The sequence below is a fragment of the Notothenia rossii genome (genome assembly GCF_949606895.1).
Source record: "Notothenia rossii genome assembly, chromosome: 5".
NCBI lineage: Eukaryota > Metazoa > Chordata > Actinopteri > Perciformes > Nototheniidae > Notothenia > Notothenia rossii.
Window position 1 is genome coordinate 15,040,709 of NC_136903.1, and position 21,046 is coordinate 15,061,754.

Sequence of the window (21,046 nt, forward strand, 5' to 3'; positions counted from 1 at the left end):
AAATCCTTTCATAGGAAAAGCTAAGCTTTTTAATTTTTTCTTGATAAATCACTAATCAATTATCAAAATAGCTGGCAATCGGTTACAATGATACTGCACAATGCAACTAAAATCAGCTTTATGTTGACCAGGTACAACATTGAATCACAATAAAGGACTCTACTGCTTTTTAATTATGGGATTTTTTAAGAATTTAAGTATAAATAAACAAAACACATACGAAAGAAACTGTGATAATTCAATTATTATTTGTAGATTTTGTGAATTGCAACTTTTTCTCTAATTACTTCACTAATATGTTTTTTCTTACTTTAGTTTCATTTTTATTTATTAAATTATTATTATTTGACCCATGGGCTACATTATCTTTGTTACACTCATGCATATTGAATATATAATATATAACATTTCTGCAGGATGAATACTAATGTTGGATGCAAGTAAAGCCTGGCGTTGAGTGTAGGACTTCTGCAAGTAATTGAGTACTTTTCCACTTTTGCTTCATTAAAATCCGAATACTTCTTCCAGCACTAATGAGATTCCCAATTAAGCCATGCAACTCGGGTGCAAGCTTTGTATACATCCCATGGGTGGATCCAACTGAGCCCCTTATTACACGCACAGCTATACAAACTGACACATGGATGCACAAACAAATCAATAATCACAAGTGGCAGCAGAGAAAAGATAGGCTACTTCTTAACAGCAGAACTGCAAAAAGTCACTTTTTCCCATTTTGTCCTCTGAGCCACAATGAAACGGTGGTTAGAAGAGAGAAAGAGGGAGAGTGCGAGAGAGAGATAGAGGGAGAGAGAGTCTCAGACCAGCCCACCTATCCGCTAGGAGGAGAGGAGAGGCTGTTGAGGAGCAACAAAACAATAAACAGCTACTACTACAAACCACATCAGCGGAGTTCACGATACAGAGGAGTACCAACAAATAATTCAGACAACGCCTCGGAGTGAAGTGACAGCCATGTATCTGAACAGGGAAGAGCACAACAGCAAAGGTAAGATCCTGTCAAGAAATGCCACTCTTTGCGGAGAGCACCCTGACAGTTTCAAGGTGTTTCATTTCTGACCCGCTGTTTCTCTTGGAGCTCACTGGCATGAAGAGGTGGGGATGTACTGCCACACCATTTATTACTTATAAAAAAACAGCCTTCTCCTTTGACATGCACCGGTTGTGTTAGTGTAAAGTGTGGGCTGTCATTATGTAACATCAGTGCAAATAATTGCCTCCTAGGAGGATGTTTATCATTTAGCCCAAATCGTGCATTTATTCCAATGCACCGTGAACGATTCATTGTGAACCTGTGGGCAGAGCCACTTTATCATATGCATATTTTTCCCGGTTTGTATTGCCTTGTGTTGTTATAGTTTCAGACAATTACAATACCTACTTAAGGGCAACATAACACAAGGTCAAAGCTTCTAGCTACAATGAAACCCAAGAGTATAAAGCTTATTTGTGGTGCTGTACAGCCTCAGACATCCTGCATAAAAAAGAGTACCGTAATGGATCTTATTGCTTAACAGGGAGCGATAACCGTGCAGCAGCAAGAAGGCTAAAGAGGGTACAAAGGAGGCATATTTGAGTAATCTCTCCCACGTGTTTTTGAGGCGTGATTTCTTCTCTCATCGGGTGCCCAGAAACACATTCGAGTCGTGTCTCCTGCTGTTTCAATGAAGCATGAATAACTCTCTGGGGCTAAGAGGTAATGCTAATTACCAGCTAAATCTTCAGGTTATGAGAGAATAACACCTGCTGCTACCGAGGACCGGGGGAGAGGAAGGGGAGGAGGGGAGCGTAAGGAGCAAAAGGAGGAGTGGGAGGAGCCATCTTTGTAATTTCCCTGTGATGTGAGATAATGTGATCTCACCACACACGGACAACATCATGATACTGTACGGGGATGTGTGCGAGCAGCAGCATCCGTGGGTAGGGAGAGGAAGGTGGCTTACAATGAGAGCAGCTCCTGTGTGTGTTGCCAGAAATACAAATGTACCTAGCCCTTTAGAAAAAGAGGCTCCAATCAATACTTAATTTAAAGGATACAATACATTGTGGCACTGACGTCCAGAACAAGTTATTTAAATAGATGTTTGTCCTATTCAGTAAAAAAAAACTCTGGAAGGTCACTTTAAACTGACCTCCACATAAGTCCCATCACGAAAAAAAGAAAAGAAAAGAAAAGCTCCAGCACTCAGGATTTAGGGGCAGTATGGGTTGAGGTTTGCTACCAACTGAATACCCCTCCACTCAACCCTCCCTTTCCAAGCGAGTTTAAGTTTAACCTAAATTGGCCTTGAGGTAAAACACGGCAGAATTGAGTTTGTCTGTTCTGGGCAAGCAACATGGAGATCCACTCCCTATTGAGGAGCTTAATCTTATGCATAGTTCACACTACACTACTTTACCCCTGATTTTCCAGATAAAAGATAAAATCCGGAGGACAGAGGCAAATCAGCATCAGCGAATCGCTCGCAAATTGGCGCTCCTGTGTAATGTGTGAACTCTTGAAAAACACGAGCTGTGCTGCTCACCAATACGCAGCAGACACATTCCAGATATCTACTTTAAATTGTCATCTGTCCACCCATTTGGATATGCCCCTGTCAGCTGCAACCCCAATCAAGGAAACTATTAGATTCCAGACAACAAGTCCTAATATTTGTTGATCCCCTGACATGGTTGATATCTCTGGACCTGAAAACATTTTATGAGCCTCTGACTTTTCATTTTATGCCATCTGGTCAACATTTAAACTGCAATGCTTTACAAAACTAATGACATTACCATCAGCCTTATGTCCTTTATGTTTACAATACACTTAACAATTACATGCTGAACATAAGCACGCTAGCATTCTCATTGTGTGCATAATGTTTAGCTCAAAGCACCATTGAGCCTTTGAGTACAGAATCTTTATAGAGCTGCTAGCGTGGCTAGATATGTTTCCTTGTTGAAGGTCAAATAGAGATGCAGCGGGAAAATGTTTGGCGCATAACAGACTGTATGGTGTATGGAACTTCACGATACAGAAGGTCATGTTGGTTAGTGGTTGTTGTTGGGTGAGGTAGGAGCATTGAGATGTTGAATTTAAACCTGTTGTAGGACTTGGTGGTTATTCGGCAGGCTGGAATAACCTCTTCCATCGATTAATGGACTGCAAATAGAGCAGTAAAGTTATGAGTTGACTAGCTACTAATGTGTTGGGGGTATTCTTTTTAGAAAGGAGCTCAATACCTGATTGGCACGCTTTTAATTGATTTATGTGAGTGGGTGTTCCTTTCCGCCGGGTGTTTTCCTCGCCGCACTGATGTGGCCTTTAAATTCACACCGCGTCTCAAGGTGGAGTGGCAGGGAGAGGGAGAAAAGGTCTACGAGGGATATATCGATTATGGCCTCAGAGGATTAAAGGGGATTGAGGACAAACAGGTTGATCATGTGTGAGCCTGACAATCAGACAACCGCTGGCTACTGTCAACTGAACATCGGAAATACGACTGGATATGGGCTCCAATCAATACTAAACTTAAAAATAAAGTAAATTGTGCAAAAATAAATAGGGATGAATGCTGGGCTTACCATTGTCTCTTAGGCAGACAGTTAAATGGCTCTTTATTTATACCCACTGGAAAACATTCACTGGCTATTTAGACTGCTCACTGATGTTCAAAATGCAGCATGTGGGGCTCCTTAAGGGTTTGATTGTAGGTCATTAACCGACAACCTGGGGATGTGCAAACCTAACAGCCCACATAAAGGCAACTTTTTTTTAACATGGTGAGAATAATTTTGGAAAACTGTATTTGATTTCTTTAAAGGGGGTCCTTTAGAATATGTGTGCAGAAACAGAAACTAAAAAATGACAGAGACAAATAGTTTTAGATTGGCAAAGCAGTCATCACTTGCTGTGCTTTACTGTTTCTTTTGGGAAAAAGAGGAATTTACTTTTTGGAACCAATCGTTTCAGGTGAAAAGGCAAATTAATAGTAGTATGAAAATGCTGAAGATGTAGAACCACTGACCTTTTTAAAGACAGAACAATTAAAAGCCCATTCCACAGTTTATTGATGTGTGTTCATTAAATGTCGGTTAGTAATGGTTCTTTTCATTATTACTTATTCTAACAAACATAGTTACTTTTTTTTCTAAAATGCAAGTAAATGGCAAAGCATTCCTATTTAAATTCCTTGAGTCCAAGGTACCCAAGATGAAAATGAAAAAAACAAAACGTTTTTGTTCCACCAACCTTCAAAAGACCAAGTCCACATCATTGGAGAATGAAATGCAGCAAATCCTCATATTTGATAAACAGCAAATAGTTGGCAGTTTTTTGCTTGTAACGTGATTGTCATTGCTACAGTACCAATGTATGGTAGACTCTGCCTCCATGTGAATGTGTGATTGTATGTATGTAAGCGCTTTTATGTGTCACAAAGACTGAAAAAAGCACAGTATAACTGCAGTCAATTTAACATTTCATTATCAAAATTATTTAAATTATAACTTTATCTTAATTAATGATAATGATGCTATGTGTCACCATTAGTAAATTAAGAAAATGTAAGTTGGCTTGGTTTGAGGCTTTACACATGACATGATGGAGTGTGCTTCAACCTATTAACCGTCACAGGCAAGTGTGAAAAATCTGTCAGGCGGGTGGCATCAACACCCCGTGCACTAGAATAAGATCGTCCCTACTTGTGAAATGTCTGCTCTACAAAGATTTACTTCTTTTCCCACTTCAGCAGGAATTTAAGCCAGAACCTGAAGGGTTTATTTTAAACTGAAACGCTGTGCAGTTTGATCTTGTCAAACGGCAGGGGACAAGTATAGAAGAGCTTTTCAACTCCATCTATTGATGACCGTTTTGATGAAGTGACTGTAGTAGATTTGTTGGACAGGAGCTGATGCCGATCGATTTGATTCTAGGACGAATGGTGCAGGTACAGGTTGGGTTTGGGTGGACGTGTGGTGGACTGACTTAATGTATTATGCATGTAATCACCCGGATCTGTATAACTGACAACAAGAGCTGGATCAGTAGTTCAGCTTTATGGCCTCTCATGGTGGAGCAGCATCGCCTAAGAACATTTTACCCTGTGTTGCTGCAAAGTCAAAGTCTGTTCAGTCCAATCCTAAATAGCCCAGTCACAATATTAATGAAGACATCTGTGTAGCTTCCCTTGTTTGCCTTGAAGCAAAAAGTGTTTCTTTCTCTGTGTGGACATTTTGTTATCCCCCTCCTTTTTGTAGTGCCAAGTCATGAGACAGAGTTAGTGCATCAGGGAAAAATTGCCCTACATTTATCTGATGTGTGGTCCTGTACTCTGTCTGGCACCCCACACTACCTACCACTTGAATATGATGTATTGTCATACACCAGGCTCCCTATTGATTGGGTTGCTGCTGGCCTTGAATTTGGGCCGGAGTCTAAGGGTGTTTCTCAATGTCGAGGACACTTCCTTGGTAGGTCATGTCTTCAGAGTCAGGTCCTTCAGAAGCGAGGCAAGAATCCTTCCTAGGCTCGGAAAACGAAGAATGGTGGAACAGGCTAACAGGTGTGCGTCATATGTGAGGCCCGCCTTAAATGGTGCATGATTTCCGCCAAATATTTTGGAAATTGGTCTGTGCGCAAAGCATTGTGGGGATTTTAAGACCGCGAAGGATACACATGTGCAGCCTCAAAAATTCCCGCAAGGAAGGACGCCGGCCTCTGTAGAATTCCAAGGATCCTGGACATTGGAACAGTCCTTCGTCGGGACTCGATGAAGTAGCATCCTTGAAATAGTGGCTCTGGAGGAGCCTTCCTCAACTTTGAGAAACACCCTAAATGTTAAAAAAAAAGTTTAAGAAAAAATGTTATGGACATTTTCCTTTGTTCCAAGACTGACTGACCTAATTGCTCTTTTTAAATGGCATGCTAGTGGCTCTTGTTGTGTTCAAAATTCCAGGAAAGACAGACGGCTTCTACGTTTAACTATTTATTATGAGAGAGCAAAAGATATAACATGGCCAAGGACTCCGTCACGTCATAGAAATCACAGACAGCAAAGCTGTAATCTGTCAGTCTATTTCCGGACAAGAGCCTCGAACCTTGTGCGTGCATACATTTTATTACACAGGGCGTTGCCCGTTCATTTATGATTGGTCAAGACTAGCTGAAGAGATACCATGGTTTAGACTTGGTTCTCTTTGGTAGGCGCAGACTTAAAAAAAAAGTCTCTTGGCAACACGATCCTCCAATCATCATTTGGCCGGCCTGTGGATGTCCCTCCCTACTCTGGCGCCATCATACGTAATTTGTTTTTTCTGAAGCTTTCTGCAGATATAGTGGAATCAGATGTGTGTGGGAGCGAAGTTCAAGGCCGGAGCGATGTCCTGTTTATGAATAACTCTTTGTATTCTGCCAGTCTCTGCACCTGACCTTGCTACTCTGTATTGCAGGCTAAAGAGGTCTATTTATTCCAAAGTCACAGCCACATAAAATCAGCACAATAAGCTATATAATGTAATAATAAGAATCAGTCTTTCTAATGTTATATAAAAATAGCCTCCACACTATAGAGAGCTCAGAGCTGGTTGATGCCAGGGAAAAGAAAGTTTGGGGCTCTCTGCTGGAACTGCTACCTCCGCGACCCGACCACGGATAAGCGGGAGAAGATGGATGGATGGACTATAGAGATGGCAATATTGGTCACTTCACCACTTTGGTCCAGAATTTATTATCTTAGCAACTATTGGTGGCAATGCCAGGACATTTGGCACAGAAAGTCACAGTCCCGATAGGTTGAATTGTTCACATTTTCAGTTATCCCATTATGTTAAAACCCCTGCCATCTTCAGATCTATGAAGAACCACGACATTTTACTCACCCAAATTAAATTATAAGGTTGATAATATAACCTATGCATACAACTGCTTCAGAGCTTTTCACATAAAACTTTCAGCATCATGGTGAGTGCAACTCTGTCCAAGAGACTCTGCCATCTCCTCCCAACTGCAGGATTATATAACCATGCTGGTCAGCCCATAGTTTAATTCAGGGAAGAGAAAACATTGCGCTTCTTAAAAATAGGTGGCATAGATGAAGTGGCTCTTGTGAACACCCCTCTGGTTTTAGTTAGAATGGCACAGTCCAATCACCCAGGGTCATTTACATAAACAGGTGTAATTCAGCAGCTCAGCCTTTTGCCAGGAGGTGAGCTTTGAGACACTGATCAGGTTAGCACATTTAACACCTTACTAAATTAAAAAGGTAGGGTGCACTCAAGGTAGTAAAATAAAGTGTATTAAAAAGTGTCTGGGTTTATATGTTAAACAAAATAACTGAAAAGCGCCTGGTTGATTATGCGGCCTGCAGTTACAGCCTTCACAAGGTCAACATTTAGTATGGAATTACCAAATACACTCAAAACGAATTACATTTATGGATTTTCTTACTGCATATTAGCACATGTTAGCATGCTAATATGCTAAACTGAAGTGGTGAACATGGTTAACATTGTACATGATAACTATTAGCATTTCCGCATTAGCAGTGGGAGCATGTTAGCATGTGTATGAGGCTCCATTGTGCAGCCTTACAGAGTTACTAGCATGGCTATTGACTCTTGTTGAAATTACACAATACAATTTGGATTTTATTAGTCTCACCTAAAATGGCAGGTGGTAGCAGTAACCTCTTAAATAACATATTTAATGGTGTGGTTAGTGCCTTTGTATAGGTTTGATTTACTGTAGGTACTTTCAGCTTATTGAAAATGCCTACATTATGCCCTTGGTTTGGCAGTTCTTTGTATACTAGCTTGGGGATGTATGACAATTCTCTGTAAGCATCAAAGCACTTTAACTGCTCAGGAAATGAAATGTGGAACTGAGTCTCTAACATGGTGTGAAGTAGAAGTGTCAGCCGTTGACTGGGAGTTCCCATTCTCTTTGTTATTATTGCCCTGTAGAAATTGATTTATTTTATTTATAGAAGGACCATGCATACTGATACCTGTTCTGATGATGTCCGTCTACTTTCATGGCTATTTTACTAATGCAGGATGTGCAATGTCAATGCCTCTTAGAGCAAAAATAATTTAAACGGTGGCTGATACTGAGAAAAGGGGTATTTCTATGGGCTGCACACAACAAAACAATATTTCTATGTAGTTAAGTAAGTAAAAAAGGAATATTATCAGATATTTTTTTAAGAGAATTTTTTTATCTTTTCCATATTATGTAAAGCATAATGCCGCCAGCTATTCTGTAATCCTGATAGCTGCGTTATTTATATCAATGTAGAGTTCTTTATAATGTCATATTTTACTACAATCCTTAATCAAATGCATTGGATTCAATCTGTGAACATCAGATTGGTGAACAAAGTCGCAGCGAGACCTTTAGATATGTAAGGTAGGCTATATAACAGCGTAGTTGTAGCAAGCCTGTTTGACATTTAATAGATCACTGTCACTTGAGCTTAAGTTATTTAACTTTTGAATGGATAGTCTAATAGCTCCAATTTATTAGACAGATGTATGTTGTGAGCTAAGCCTTTGGGAACATCTCAAGGATCACTGGAGTCAGAGGAACAGGCTACAATGCAGCGATGGAGGCAATTAGATGCTTTTGTAGGAGCACCTGCATTGAAACACGGATGTGGACCTGCTGTTCCACTGAGAGCTCATCATCTCCCTGGTGAAACAGGAAGACGGACCCGCTGATTAGAGCAAAGCCTAATCACACTTTGAATGATCAAGCAATATGCGCTGCAGAGAAATAACAGCTGTAAAGAGGGACATTTATTTTGAGTTTTTATTGATTACCCTGCAGAATGCCTTAAATACAGCTTGGATAGCTTGAAGTTAGTGTTAGGTAATGCTGGATATCAGTTTTTGATTTGATAACACTTATTTGACCTCATAATAAATGAATGATGGAACAGGAGACAGGATGCATATGAGTGACTTGTTGATAGTTATTCTTATGCTGGACTCTCTCTCAGCTGACCAGATTGTGAAAGAGGAGGAGGGGGAGGTCTTTCACTTCTCCTTTCTCTGCCATGTTCTGTCCCTTTCTCCTCTGGAAAGGACAAGAGGTAGAGAGGCAGACAATAGAGTGGAGGCGAGTGGGAAAAGATGGGAGAGAGAAAGGGAGACAGAGGGAGAGAGAAGCAGAGAACAGGCCCCGGAGTGCTAGCCAGTCAAGGTCATACAGAGGAGAGGAGGGCCTGCGTGGATATCTCTGTGTGTGTGTTCAGGGAAAAACAGAGGGGATGGGAGGCCTACATAGTCAAGAATGAAGGGTTGGTGACGGCGGATTGGTTTGGTCTGGGATCGGGATTTATGGGGGAGGGGAAAAGAAAGGAGGCAGAGGAGGGAAAGAGAAAGATGGAAAATGCTTGTAATAAGACTTCACAACACTCTTTTGATACTTAATAGTCTCCTCAACCCTCTATTCATGTCAGGAATGGCTTAATACATTTTTAACATAGTTCAACCAGAGGCAGTCTTGGGGTCAAATGTATGAATATCTGCCTGTATTTGTAGTGGACCTTTCCATGTATGCATTCCCGTTGTGTTGGTCCATGTTGTCTTTGCAGTCTTTTTCTCTTATCCTCTCTGTTGCCCCCCCACTCACCACTTGATGACCCCTGCTGTCTTGTTGCAGCTACCACTTTTAAAGATGCCACAATGCATTTAGTTAAGTATATGCGAATAGCTCTGCAGGTACACCCTACCACCTCCCTGTCCTCTGAAAGCAGAGGCAAGAGGAATAAACCGTTAATCCTTTCCAGAGAACTTGCTATAGATTTGAGTAGTGTTGGAGAAAGGGAGGCTATTGCATAATGGATAGCCCGGTGCTTGTCATCTTAGGATCAAGTGTTTTGAAAGCGGCATTGTGGTTTGCTGAGAACATTCTTTATTCGGTTATCCTAGCAGGATGCATGGAGTCACTTGGAAATGTGATCACTGCTGTCTCTTCAAACATATTAGCCCTGTTTACATCTCCCACCCAGGAGAGATTACGTGTGAGCAGTTGCCATAATGTTTTGGAGCACCTGCGGGTGGCCTCTTGAGGTCACTCTCAGTTCTTACTGTCATTGTTTCTCATAGTCTCTGTCTTAAAGGGATCGTGTGGATAGTTTGACGTGGGGTTGCATGAGAACCATGGAAATGTTGTTGGGCACCCCGCACATTTTGAGAAACACACAGAAGTACTGGAGTCTATAAGCTATATACTGCATTACACGGGGGCCGCAGCAAAGCTTCTTTTAGATACATAAAAACAAGGGTCCACCCAAAAAATGTACTGTATCGTTTGTTTTATTGTGTGATTTTGGTAAAGCAATTAAAACACTATGTGCTAATATGTGGTGATAAGTACCTCATGAAACCCAACCTAAAAAGAAATGTGTTCATGGACCATATTTTCAAAAAAAGAAAGAAGAAATGTCCCTCTTCCTCTCTGTCATGCTAAAACGTATTCACCACCACTAATCCTCACATTGAAACCCCAGTGGTCACACAATCACATTCAGTTGAAGACTCCCAGCTAATTCTTGTCGAATTATCGTGTTTACTGTACAGACATCATTACTATTTTCTAAGAAGTCATTAATATTTCCACACCATGAGTTTACATAGATGGAGAGTAATGGCTTCTGTAATAATTGGTTCAAAGCATTTTGACAGCTATAGTGTAATTATACTCATCTTAAAAAGACCCTGCAGACCTGAAGTATACGCTGCTGTTCAAATGACCCTATTATTATATTGGAAAGCTAATTGAATAGAGATGGACAGGAAACTAGGGGAGAAAGACATGCAGGGGTATGATGCGCAGCAAAGGTCCACAGCTGGAATCAAACCAGGGGCTTTGCAGATATATTGTACACTATCTAGATTACCGTCATCCATCCACAAGAGCATTGCGACCCTTAGCTCGAAACTGCCCGAAGTCATTAACGAAATGCGCTTAAGGTGCCAAAATACTCTGTCAGAACTGATGTATAGATTCTGATCACCCCACTCCTTTCCGACGTTGTCTCTTTTACGAAGCACAGGGATGTTTACCTAAGAATCATGCAAACATTTTACTGATTGAAATACATGCCAGTTCATACAGTAAAAGATAATCATCTCATTGAGGTCATAAACACAATCAAATTTAAGAGTATTTCAAGAAATTAACAACCCTTTGATTGAGCAAAACATTAATTATTTTAATACTAGTCAAAATATCTATCCAGTCTTTTATTTAAAAATAACACTCAATTTGGTCACCATAAATATTCTCTATTTCGAACTAGGGCTGCACGATATTGGAATAAACTGACATTACGATATTTTCTCCCCCTTGCGATATGAACAAATACAGGAATTGAAGAAAAGACAGTTTTTCTTGCCGCAAACCATCCTTTCTTGAACTTTAATGCTACTGTATACAATTGGTATTTATTTTTACAATATTTAACCGGATGAAGGATTTTAGTCACGGACTTCTGGATCTTAAGTTATCAGAGCAACAAGCTGAGCTAGCTCGGTTATCCAGCTGTGATCTGATCAAGAATGGTTGTGATAGGTGGTTTAGGGTTACGGCTCAGAAGCGTCTCGGCGCTGGGCTCCGCTAAAAATAGGATCCAAGTCTATTTTCGGCGTTGCATAGCGCCGGGCAGGAATTGGACCGGTCAGAGCATCCAGTCAATCCCCAGAATAAACTAATTTTGCAGACCCTATCCCTCCGTCGTCTTTCAAGTAGGAGGAGAAATGCCAGCGTTCTCCTCCGGTTTACAGGCACTGTGTAAATTATATATAATAATTATGATGATGAATGCATTTTTTTACCACTAAAATACAGCAACACACCTTTGATTCATGTCGTTTATAACTGGAATATTACAATTATTATTATTAACTTTGTCTGTACAAAGTAGCCTGTCCAGGAAATATGCCCAAATCAACAAAAACTGTGAGCCGGCACGCAAGATGCTCCGCTTCTGAAATGCTTAAGCAGCAAAATAATTGTAACATGACGTGTTTGAGTTCATTTGCCTACTTAATATCGCACGTCCTAAAAAAAATTTATCGCAAATCCTGCGATGTCAATATCGCGCATGCGCATAACGCGATTATCGTCACGACACGATATATCGTGCAGCCCTATTTCGAACCATATATTTTGGAGTTGTGCAACTACTCTTAAAGGTGAGCTGGAGCAAGTACAAATAAACAACATGCATTATAAACACAAGTAGCAAGATAGCCCAACTAAAGTGCATAGTGACTGTGACATTAAATCTAAACTAAAGGGAGAATCTATGAGAATGTGTCACAAGGTCTCAGAAGACAAGGGTGGGCTTTAAGCAAGGTGTTGCAGGCAGTGCTGAAGTAGATTTGGACAGGAGTATGAGTAGACAGGTGAACATCTGAAAAGTAATGCATTTTTACTAGTAAATATTTTTTAAGGAGATTAACCACACCATTTGTTTCAGTACAGCGTGTTCCTCGAGTTTGTGTATGCGCGCAAGTGTTTGTGTGTTCAGCAGCACTGTCTCTTGGTATTTAGCAAAAAAGTGTGTGATTTTGTATGAGCCACCCTGTATCTGGCAAGGTAGTCAGACTGACAGATTGGGCTGTATGAGTGCCATCTCCTCAGCTTGGCTGCCTGAGCGTTCCTCCCTCGTTCCTCCTTCCTCTTTCCTTCCTCATCTCCCTATTACCTTGCTTCACTGGTGACCAGCGGGGCAAGGCATATTTTTCCTTCATTTGACTTATCTACCTAGCTGTAGGTAGGCCCTCTCCCTGGATTAAGTCCACTCACTGTTCCATAACTGTGGCTACAGTAACTAATGGATCAGCCGTCTGTCTCCCTGCGCTTGAACCAGGGAGAGAGCTTGTTACAGGGTGAGGTTAAAATGCCAGCGAGCGCTTGCTGTGTCCCTGCATCACTCCCCTTCGTTAGAGCTGTTCTCACTTTGTGGCTGCATCAGGAATAGTTGTTACAAACCTACAGATACCAGCCAGAACTATTTTTCTGTAAGGGCTGGTTCATGAAAATGATTCAACATAGGGATGTGTGTGGACTCTCAGCACATGTGTATGTGGTGAGAGTCCACACACATCTCTATTTGCAGTCATGCTTTAATTAAACCTGTAGTGATGACGATAGAAAGATTTGTAGCTCTCAGTAAGTCCTCATTTTGATCTTTTTAATTTGGGACTCTTGATATTCAAGTTGACACAATTACACAGTTATCATGTTTCATATCTGCTTTAGTTCTTTCTAATAATTTGGGCAAATAAGGCATTTTAAAATGTGTCTTTTGTGCTTTTGGTAACCCTCTGCTTCCAGTAAATAACAGGATGGAGGGAGTATGAGAGGGAGGAGGAGGAGGAGGAGGAGGAGGAGGAGGCAGAACAGGGAGTAATGAGCCCAGGCAGGAGGGACAGATGATTTGGGGAAAACTGACACTGACAAAACAAATACTCAGTCCCAACTCAAATGAGTTCATGTGACTGATTAGGAAATGGGTAACTATAGGAGGGAGGGTTTTCTTAGAGGCTTTAAGATTCATCAGCTTTAGTTTAGCTATGAAAAGCAATGACCTACCCCAATAACAGTGTATCTGAGTACCTTTTATGAACACAAACAGTTTTGATTTACCAATACCAGCAGCTGGGAGGCTCTTGTTATTGTTCTCTCTCCAACTACTCCATCTCCCAAAATGATCTGGATTACTGTTTTTGTTGCTCCTCAGGATTCCCCAACAGTCATTTAACTTTTTGCGGATGCAGGCTTGGCAGCGGTGTGAATTGATGCAGCTGGAGAGCACAATGGATTGGATGCAAGCAATTGTGCATGCATGGGATTGAGCCGAGAGATCACCCCCGGACTCAGAGAGCTGAGACACACCAGATTGGGCTGGCTCGCCCAGGCAATACATTTCTGATTGGTCTGGGCCTCAAAGCTGAAATATGCCTTTTGTGCCACTTGTCCACAATCTGATATGGTGTAGAAATATCTCTCACTGTTTTTCCCACTCATACTAATGAACAGCAGGGCCTTTCAACATCCTCGGATCATTTTTCATGTAGGCAACATTCATTGATTAATTCCTTGCGCCCTGAGACCTTTTCTCAGTCATTATGGCTCTCATGCTTGGGAGGGGCCATTGATAGGCTTAATGAGTCATAAAAGGCGTACAATTATGCACTCCAATAGTCTTGACATTGGGTGATATTTCAATATTTGGTCACTCACTGTTGGAGTCTATTTGCCCGCTGAGTTGGCACACGCTCAAATGCTCACAGACATGCATTTGCACAAGTAAACAGACAAATCTTGACTTTCCAGTCCCTTGGTGTGTTCCAGGATATTTGGGTATAGGGAGCGTCCTGCTGCACAGCCCGGAAAAACAAACATGCGGCTCAAACACAGAGCTCCCAGAATGCACTGTGATTCAGCTCAGCTCACTCACCACCAAAATAAGCATGTTGATTACATAATCGAAACAAGAAGCCTGAATGCCACAAACACTATAAAATAATTGTCATGCTATCATGCAAAGTGCTGACTCTACACCGCATCCTGCCTGTGGCGATGCTCATTCTGGGTGGTAATGTTTTTGAGCCGCTATATGAGACTGATTGTGCTAAATTATGTTTTCTAATATGTGATTATCCACTTGATAATGACAACGTATTGTTTGCCCATTGGTGACGGTCAGCACTCTCTTAACGAGATGATGGAGGTCTTCACTTGTTAATTGAGCTATCATAGAGAGGGCTAATGCTTGCATGGGACGTCATAGTATCTGCTTTCACACCATCTTTCCCTCGGGAATCTCAGTTCCTCCCTTGTCTGTGAGTCCATTGCCCTCTAAAACACACTGCTTAATTAGAGAGCAACAGAGGGAGGAGGTGAGGGCAACATGGGAGAAATGAGAAAAAGCCACAGATGCGCAGGAGGAAGCGCTGAGCGTGGAGCTAGAGGAGGTAAAAATGTTTGCACGAGAACAGCTGTGAGAAACTGATGCTGATTAGAGAGAATGTTTATAATTAGGATTGTTTTAGCATTGCTTAAAATCACTATTCATATCTGATGATGGCTGCACTGAGCTGCCCCACTGAACAGCCTCTGTCTCTGAGGCAAACGGAGAATGACTGCACATCAGACATGGCTGAAGATTGACAGGCATGTGGCTCCCAGCTTCTTCCGACAGTCTTCCTCTTTCTTAAAGCGCCTGACAAACCTCATTAAGTAAGGTTCACGCAGGCTCTATTGACATCAGACATACCATCATGTATAAAACATGAGTCGCCCAAGGCTATATAGTCGAGCCTATACATGGATCAATAGCGTTTTGTGGTTTATAAGCTTTACCTCAAGTGCAAACACATGACATGTGTCGTATATCGCCAGTCCCTCGTGTAGTGTAACATATTTGTGTGTGAGGGGTAAAAAATGATGAGCACTGTTTTTAAATAACGGTGGGAATATTATCATTCAGTGCAGACAGATTTTTTCTCTCACTTCCGTTTCAGTCGATCTCCCAGAGCCCTGCACTCGTCTGAAATATTCATAAAACGTAATAGGCTATTTGTGTTAAATATATAATTCTGTATCTGTCATATTTGCATCTCATAAACGGCCAGTCTCTAGTACTCACGATTACCTTTGAAATTTTAAAATATTTGCAGGACTGATAGAATGAGAGTGGTTGGAAGAGGAGGGGGTGTGCAGTGTGTGTGAGCTGATATTTGGGAAGTTCACTGAAAAAGGCTTATTGTGTCCTATTGGCTGCTCCAATTTTCTCTTCATCTTCTTCTTGTACTAAACACAGTGTTTTCAGATTCTTCTCCCTCTGTTTACTACCCACTGTTTGCAGCACTTTATGTAATGTGCATCAGACCGATTTGACAGGCTGGATGTGAATGATAAAATACCTCTTTAAAGTAAACTGTATCTAAGAGATAACATGTCGTGGTTTAGGTAGATGAGGAAACAAAAGATGTTTAAAGAGGGCAGGGTAAAGCCCCGTTCATGAGGACACCACAAAAGTAAATATATCCTTATGTAAATAATACACATCCGTTAATTTAAATAATCTGGCAACTCCTAAACAGTTCCCATTTATTTTCTTTTTACTTTGTTGCTCTCCCTTAAGGGCCCATACAAAAATGAGTCTAATACATTATCAAGAAAATAAACAAAAAACACAATAAACAACTTTAAAGATACATTTGGCTGATATTATCTTTATAGTTTAAAAAAAAAATGTATTCCGATAAAATGATCATCATAATTGTGTTGAAATATAATCAAGTTTAATTTGAATTACATGCTTTTCATTTTAGGTTAAATTGGTAATATTCCAGTAGAGAAACAAATGATCTTAAAAGTTGTAAAGAACCCAAACCCAAACATGCACAATGTTTGATGCTCGTTTGATGCTTGGGTTTTCATAAAAGCCTCTTATGAGCTTGAATGTGTCTTGTGTGGTGGTTATATTGAAGCGTATGATCATCTTTATAGTGCTGACCTGAGGTTATTGCTGTGTGCACTGATGGGGAAGGAACATCCGCTGCGTGCAGCCATTGTCGTGCTGTTTTATTGGTTTAAGGCGGTGCTGCTGGACGTTAAGTTGTAATATCAGGCCTGTTTGTGCACTTGATGCTCCACCTGTTGAATGCTGTGACCTGCCTATCTGATTAAGCCACATGTTGAACCACCTGGCCAGTTTTCATTCACAGATGTTGCACTTTGCTTTGTTATTCTTAATCTACAACATATTAAGCCTGGCAACTAGACTGTAAGCTAATGTAATAGTGCATTATACAGTTGTACACTGTTGGCCAGAAACAGTTGCATGTAGGCATGTGATAATATGAACATTTCATTTCACAATCTATCTGGCAAAATGTTCTGACCTTGATTGATAATAGTCAAAATATGCTCAAAACTCTTAACATTTCACTAACACATACTTTATTTAAACAACCTAACATTTGGTCAGAAACGAATATTTATATTGCATTCAATTTATTGTACATAGGATGCACTGCATTTTGCTATAATTTCTCAGTAAAAACAAACAATGAAACAATCCTAAATCCTAAATCAAAGGGCAACCTTGCATGAATAAGCAGAAAGTATATTTCTTTACCTCAATAGGCAGTTTCAGGGTCAAGTAGTAGTAGTTTGAACAAGTTGTGAGGATGTTCAAGATTTCCAGATAAAGAAATGTTCATTCACAATCTGCAGTAACATCAACACTAATACTATCCCCAGTTGGATGATAATGTGAATAATCTTTCAAAATCACAGATCTCTGCAAGGAATGATTCTCGTAAAAGTGAATAGGTTTTTGCTCGGGGGATTGCTGAGACCTCAGGTCTATGTGCGTGACTGACCTTCCTTATTGAAGCTCTGTTTGCATTTAGAACCAAAATACATCTTATCTGATCACCAGTGAGCAGCTCTAAACACAGGTGTAATTGCATCCAAACAGCTTTAAGGCTCTCCTGGGATTTAATCGCTCAAACAGCATTCAGGAGGGGTCAGTGATGCATGTGACTGCATATTCAATGTAACGTAAAGAAAGGGTCAGGGGTTCATCCCCATCTCTGTACGACATGTATACAGCACAACAAGATGTTTGTTTGTGGCAAAGAGCATGGGCAGGGTTTTGAAGTGGCTTCATGAGGGAAAGTATCAAACAGCACGTATTTTCTCTGTGGCTGAGCAGCACAAATGTGTTTCTGTTTGGCAGCGGTTGCAGTTTACCACACACAAAATCTAATGTGAGCCAGGAAGCAAAGTAGTCACTTTATGACACATTCAGATGCCAAGTGTGATTTGCAGCTCAATCGAGACACTTTGTGGATACAGTAGGTCTGAACAGGGAATGAAACACACGCAGAAGGCCGTTCTCTGACAGGATTATGGCCCACTAGCCACAACAATAAGGCCAAGGAGAATCTCTCAGCATCATGGCCAGCTGTAAAAGGTAGACATAATATGTAATATAAAAACATGATTAGTTCCTATCAATCTATAACCCACTTGGCAAACATTACCGTCAGCACCACAGTGAGTGAAGATTTATAGTTGTTTTAGGGGGGAAATTGGTTATTTGAGTAATGAGTAAGTCCTCTCGTTTTACTTTTGGCTTTGCAGTGGAAAGCAGGCTAATGAAAAAGCATCTTTAGGCCTGCGTGCCTATGCTTGCTCACTGTCTTCCTCCGGCTCGGCTGCACGGCCACAGCCAGCCTTACGCGTCGTCTCCCCCCCCCCCCCCCCCCCACACACACTCCAGAGCCCCAACTAGCACAGCCTGGAGGTAGGGCATGCTGGCAGTCCTAACATGCTCTGGACTATTCCTATTTTGGGTGCTTTTTGAGCGAAGGTTTGCACAATCTCTCCAGGCCAGATGCAGGATGGAGTGAAACTTCAGTCCCCTCCCCCTGCTTATTATTATGTCATCCATTTATGACCACTGAGCCATACATCATGCATCAACGCTGTGAGAGTGACACTTGTCATTTCACCGGTCACTGGAGACAGGAAGTCGCAGGGTCATTGCACAAATCTTTGTACCGTTTGTGCCATTCTCCTCCTGTTCCTCTTCCCCCGGCTCTTCCTCGTCTCAGGACCTGTTTTCCACGACTGTCAGCCCACGCAGGAATCCTCCAGAACAGCCTGGTGAATCACCCTGCTGCATCCACTGGCTAAGTGAGCACACGTTGTAACAATTACACAAATAGGCATGGACACATGCCCACACACACATTCTCCCCCTTGAACATTACATCTGTGCATCAATTAGTGTCTTCAAATGGTATAATGCTAACCACTTTACACATACCCATCAGATAACTGAGAGGGGATTTGTTTAAAACCATCCCATTAACGTGTGAATAGCCACTGATTTTCTGAGTGGTGTGTTTAGTCACTAAATGTCCACATAGCGCTTACGTTCTTGAGGCAATATTTATGATATCATGTGAAATAATGTAAAAAAAACATTATTGGGAGTCTACAGCTGTGTTAGAGATGGTGCTTTTTATATCAGTACCAAGTGGCAATCTTTGGGTCTGAAAAGTGAAGCAGATGCAAAACTTGCCTTCTTTCTGGTGGCCACTATGGGATGACTCCACAGATTGTATCGAAGTATAGCATAAAATGTCCATACTTTTCACTTGAATTATTATCTCAGTAAATATTTGTATGACATGTTTATGGCCTCAATTTCTAGTTTTGAATCTTCTTCAATAGAGAACGATATATGTTTTGTAAATGGAACCCTTTAAAGTAAAACAAACTATAAAACAGGGTAGGCTTCAGGGCTTTGCTACCATCTGACAGACCGTTACCACTGTGTTTTCCTTGTTTTTGTCTTATAGTTTCAACCCTTTCCAGACCATAACAGTTAACTAACAGTTTTACAAAGCTCCTTAACTAAGAATTCCAAACTTGAGAATTTAAACGGCAGTCCTCAAACCAATGGGTGACATCATGGTGAATATGCCCACTTCTATTCTAGCCGATATGTTTACCATGTTTCACAACGAGCACTTAGTACAGTTGAGGCAGATGGAGAGGTCATTTCTTTTATGCAGAACTATGAAACAACGTATCATTTTAACCCTTGTGTGTTGTTCATATTTTTGTTATTCAGCCAGTGTTCGTTTGTCTGGTGGACCCGCTGCCTTTTTGGGTTTCAATTCAACATAATCAAACTATTTTATGTTAAAATACTCAACAGATGTTTACTTCATCTCAATTACAAGCAATATAAACAGCATACATGGTTAATATTTGCCCTTTTATATTTGTTGGATCACATTAATGAATTAAAGTACTACTTGTTTTTTTGACTGCTTCTTCAAAGTGGACTTTGAATTCTCAGAAATGTGATCCTCACATTCTGAAACCTCTTACTCTTCCTCTACATCATCATCAAATGGTTCGCTCTCTTCCAAAATCATTTGCAAGGCCCTCTGAGCAGAGAACCTTTTGGCCATCTTGATCAGTTGTGATAAGGATGCAAACTGGCAAAGCTTTATTTATTGCCCCAAGTCTTGCCCCAAATTTGCAGCTGGGATAGAGTGGGAAAAAAATAAAGATTGGTTCCCGCAAAACATAATGCGGGAATGTGAGAGCAGACAGGTTTCGGTGCTTGAATTTATCAACATTGTGCACACACACACACAGGACCTACAATTTCCAAACACCCTGTATGTAATGTAAGTGTGTGTGTGTGTGTGTGTGTGGGGGGGGGGGGGGGGGGGTACAGTGGGTGGTCATTGAAAATGTGTTCTGATATATGTTCTTTACAGAAATGAGCCAAGGCCATTGAGTGTGGGTTTGAAAAAATAATCAATCACATAATTTTTCTTTAGATAAATAATAAAACGGGTCCCACAGACCCGAATACCATACAAGGGTTAAAGGTGAAACAAGCTCAAATTCATCCATGTTCCACATTTCATGGCAATCCATTTAATAGTTTAAAATCGACGTATCAGTTTAATCCAAAATGACTGAAGTTCCAAAACTATATTTTGGCCATAATATATCAAACTGAACTTAACCAAACCTATGAAGTGATGAAAAAAGAGCAACTCAAGATGATCAAAACAACCAAATCTCCTGCACCAATCTAAAAAGGAGCTGCTGTTTGCTCCTGGACAGCTTTGTGTTCTCAAGAGCCCCTCAATCCGCTTAAAGGTCAGGTTGCATACAAATCACACAATCACTCTGTTTGTCCTTCGAGGCCTTTAACAAACCTCATAAGACACAGGGCTGAGAGGCGGCCTCAGCCAACTAGTATCCGTGATTCTCCGCCAACCCTATTACAAATGAAGAGAGTTATAGCCCTCTTGAAGAATGCTAATAAATCAGCCACGGATCAGGTTAGCTCTGCCTGTTTGTTTTTCGTCCTAATCATAATAAATAATGCTCGTAATGCCATTTAGATTGCTTGTGACAACTTAGTTTCTATGTGCCTGGGTCAGGCGGTGGCCCAGTGAAAACGGCACT

At 40.9% G+C, this 21,046-nt stretch overlaps 1 protein-coding gene across 3 annotated transcripts in view; it reads left to right on the forward strand.

The window, feature by feature from the left end:
• Positions 1-833: 833 nt before the first annotated feature.
• syt7a (synaptotagmin VIIa) overlaps positions 834-21,046 on the forward strand; it is an 84,479-nt gene continuing 64,266 nt past the window's right edge. For all 3 annotated transcript variants that reach the window (XM_079684134.1, XM_079684135.1, XM_079684136.1), the window contains exon 1: positions 834-1,009. In XM_079684134.1, coding sequence (XP_079540260.1) covers positions 976-1,009 — 34 coding nt within the window. In that variant the 5' untranslated portion in view covers positions 834-975. The remainder of the gene's footprint in view (positions 1,010-21,046) is intronic.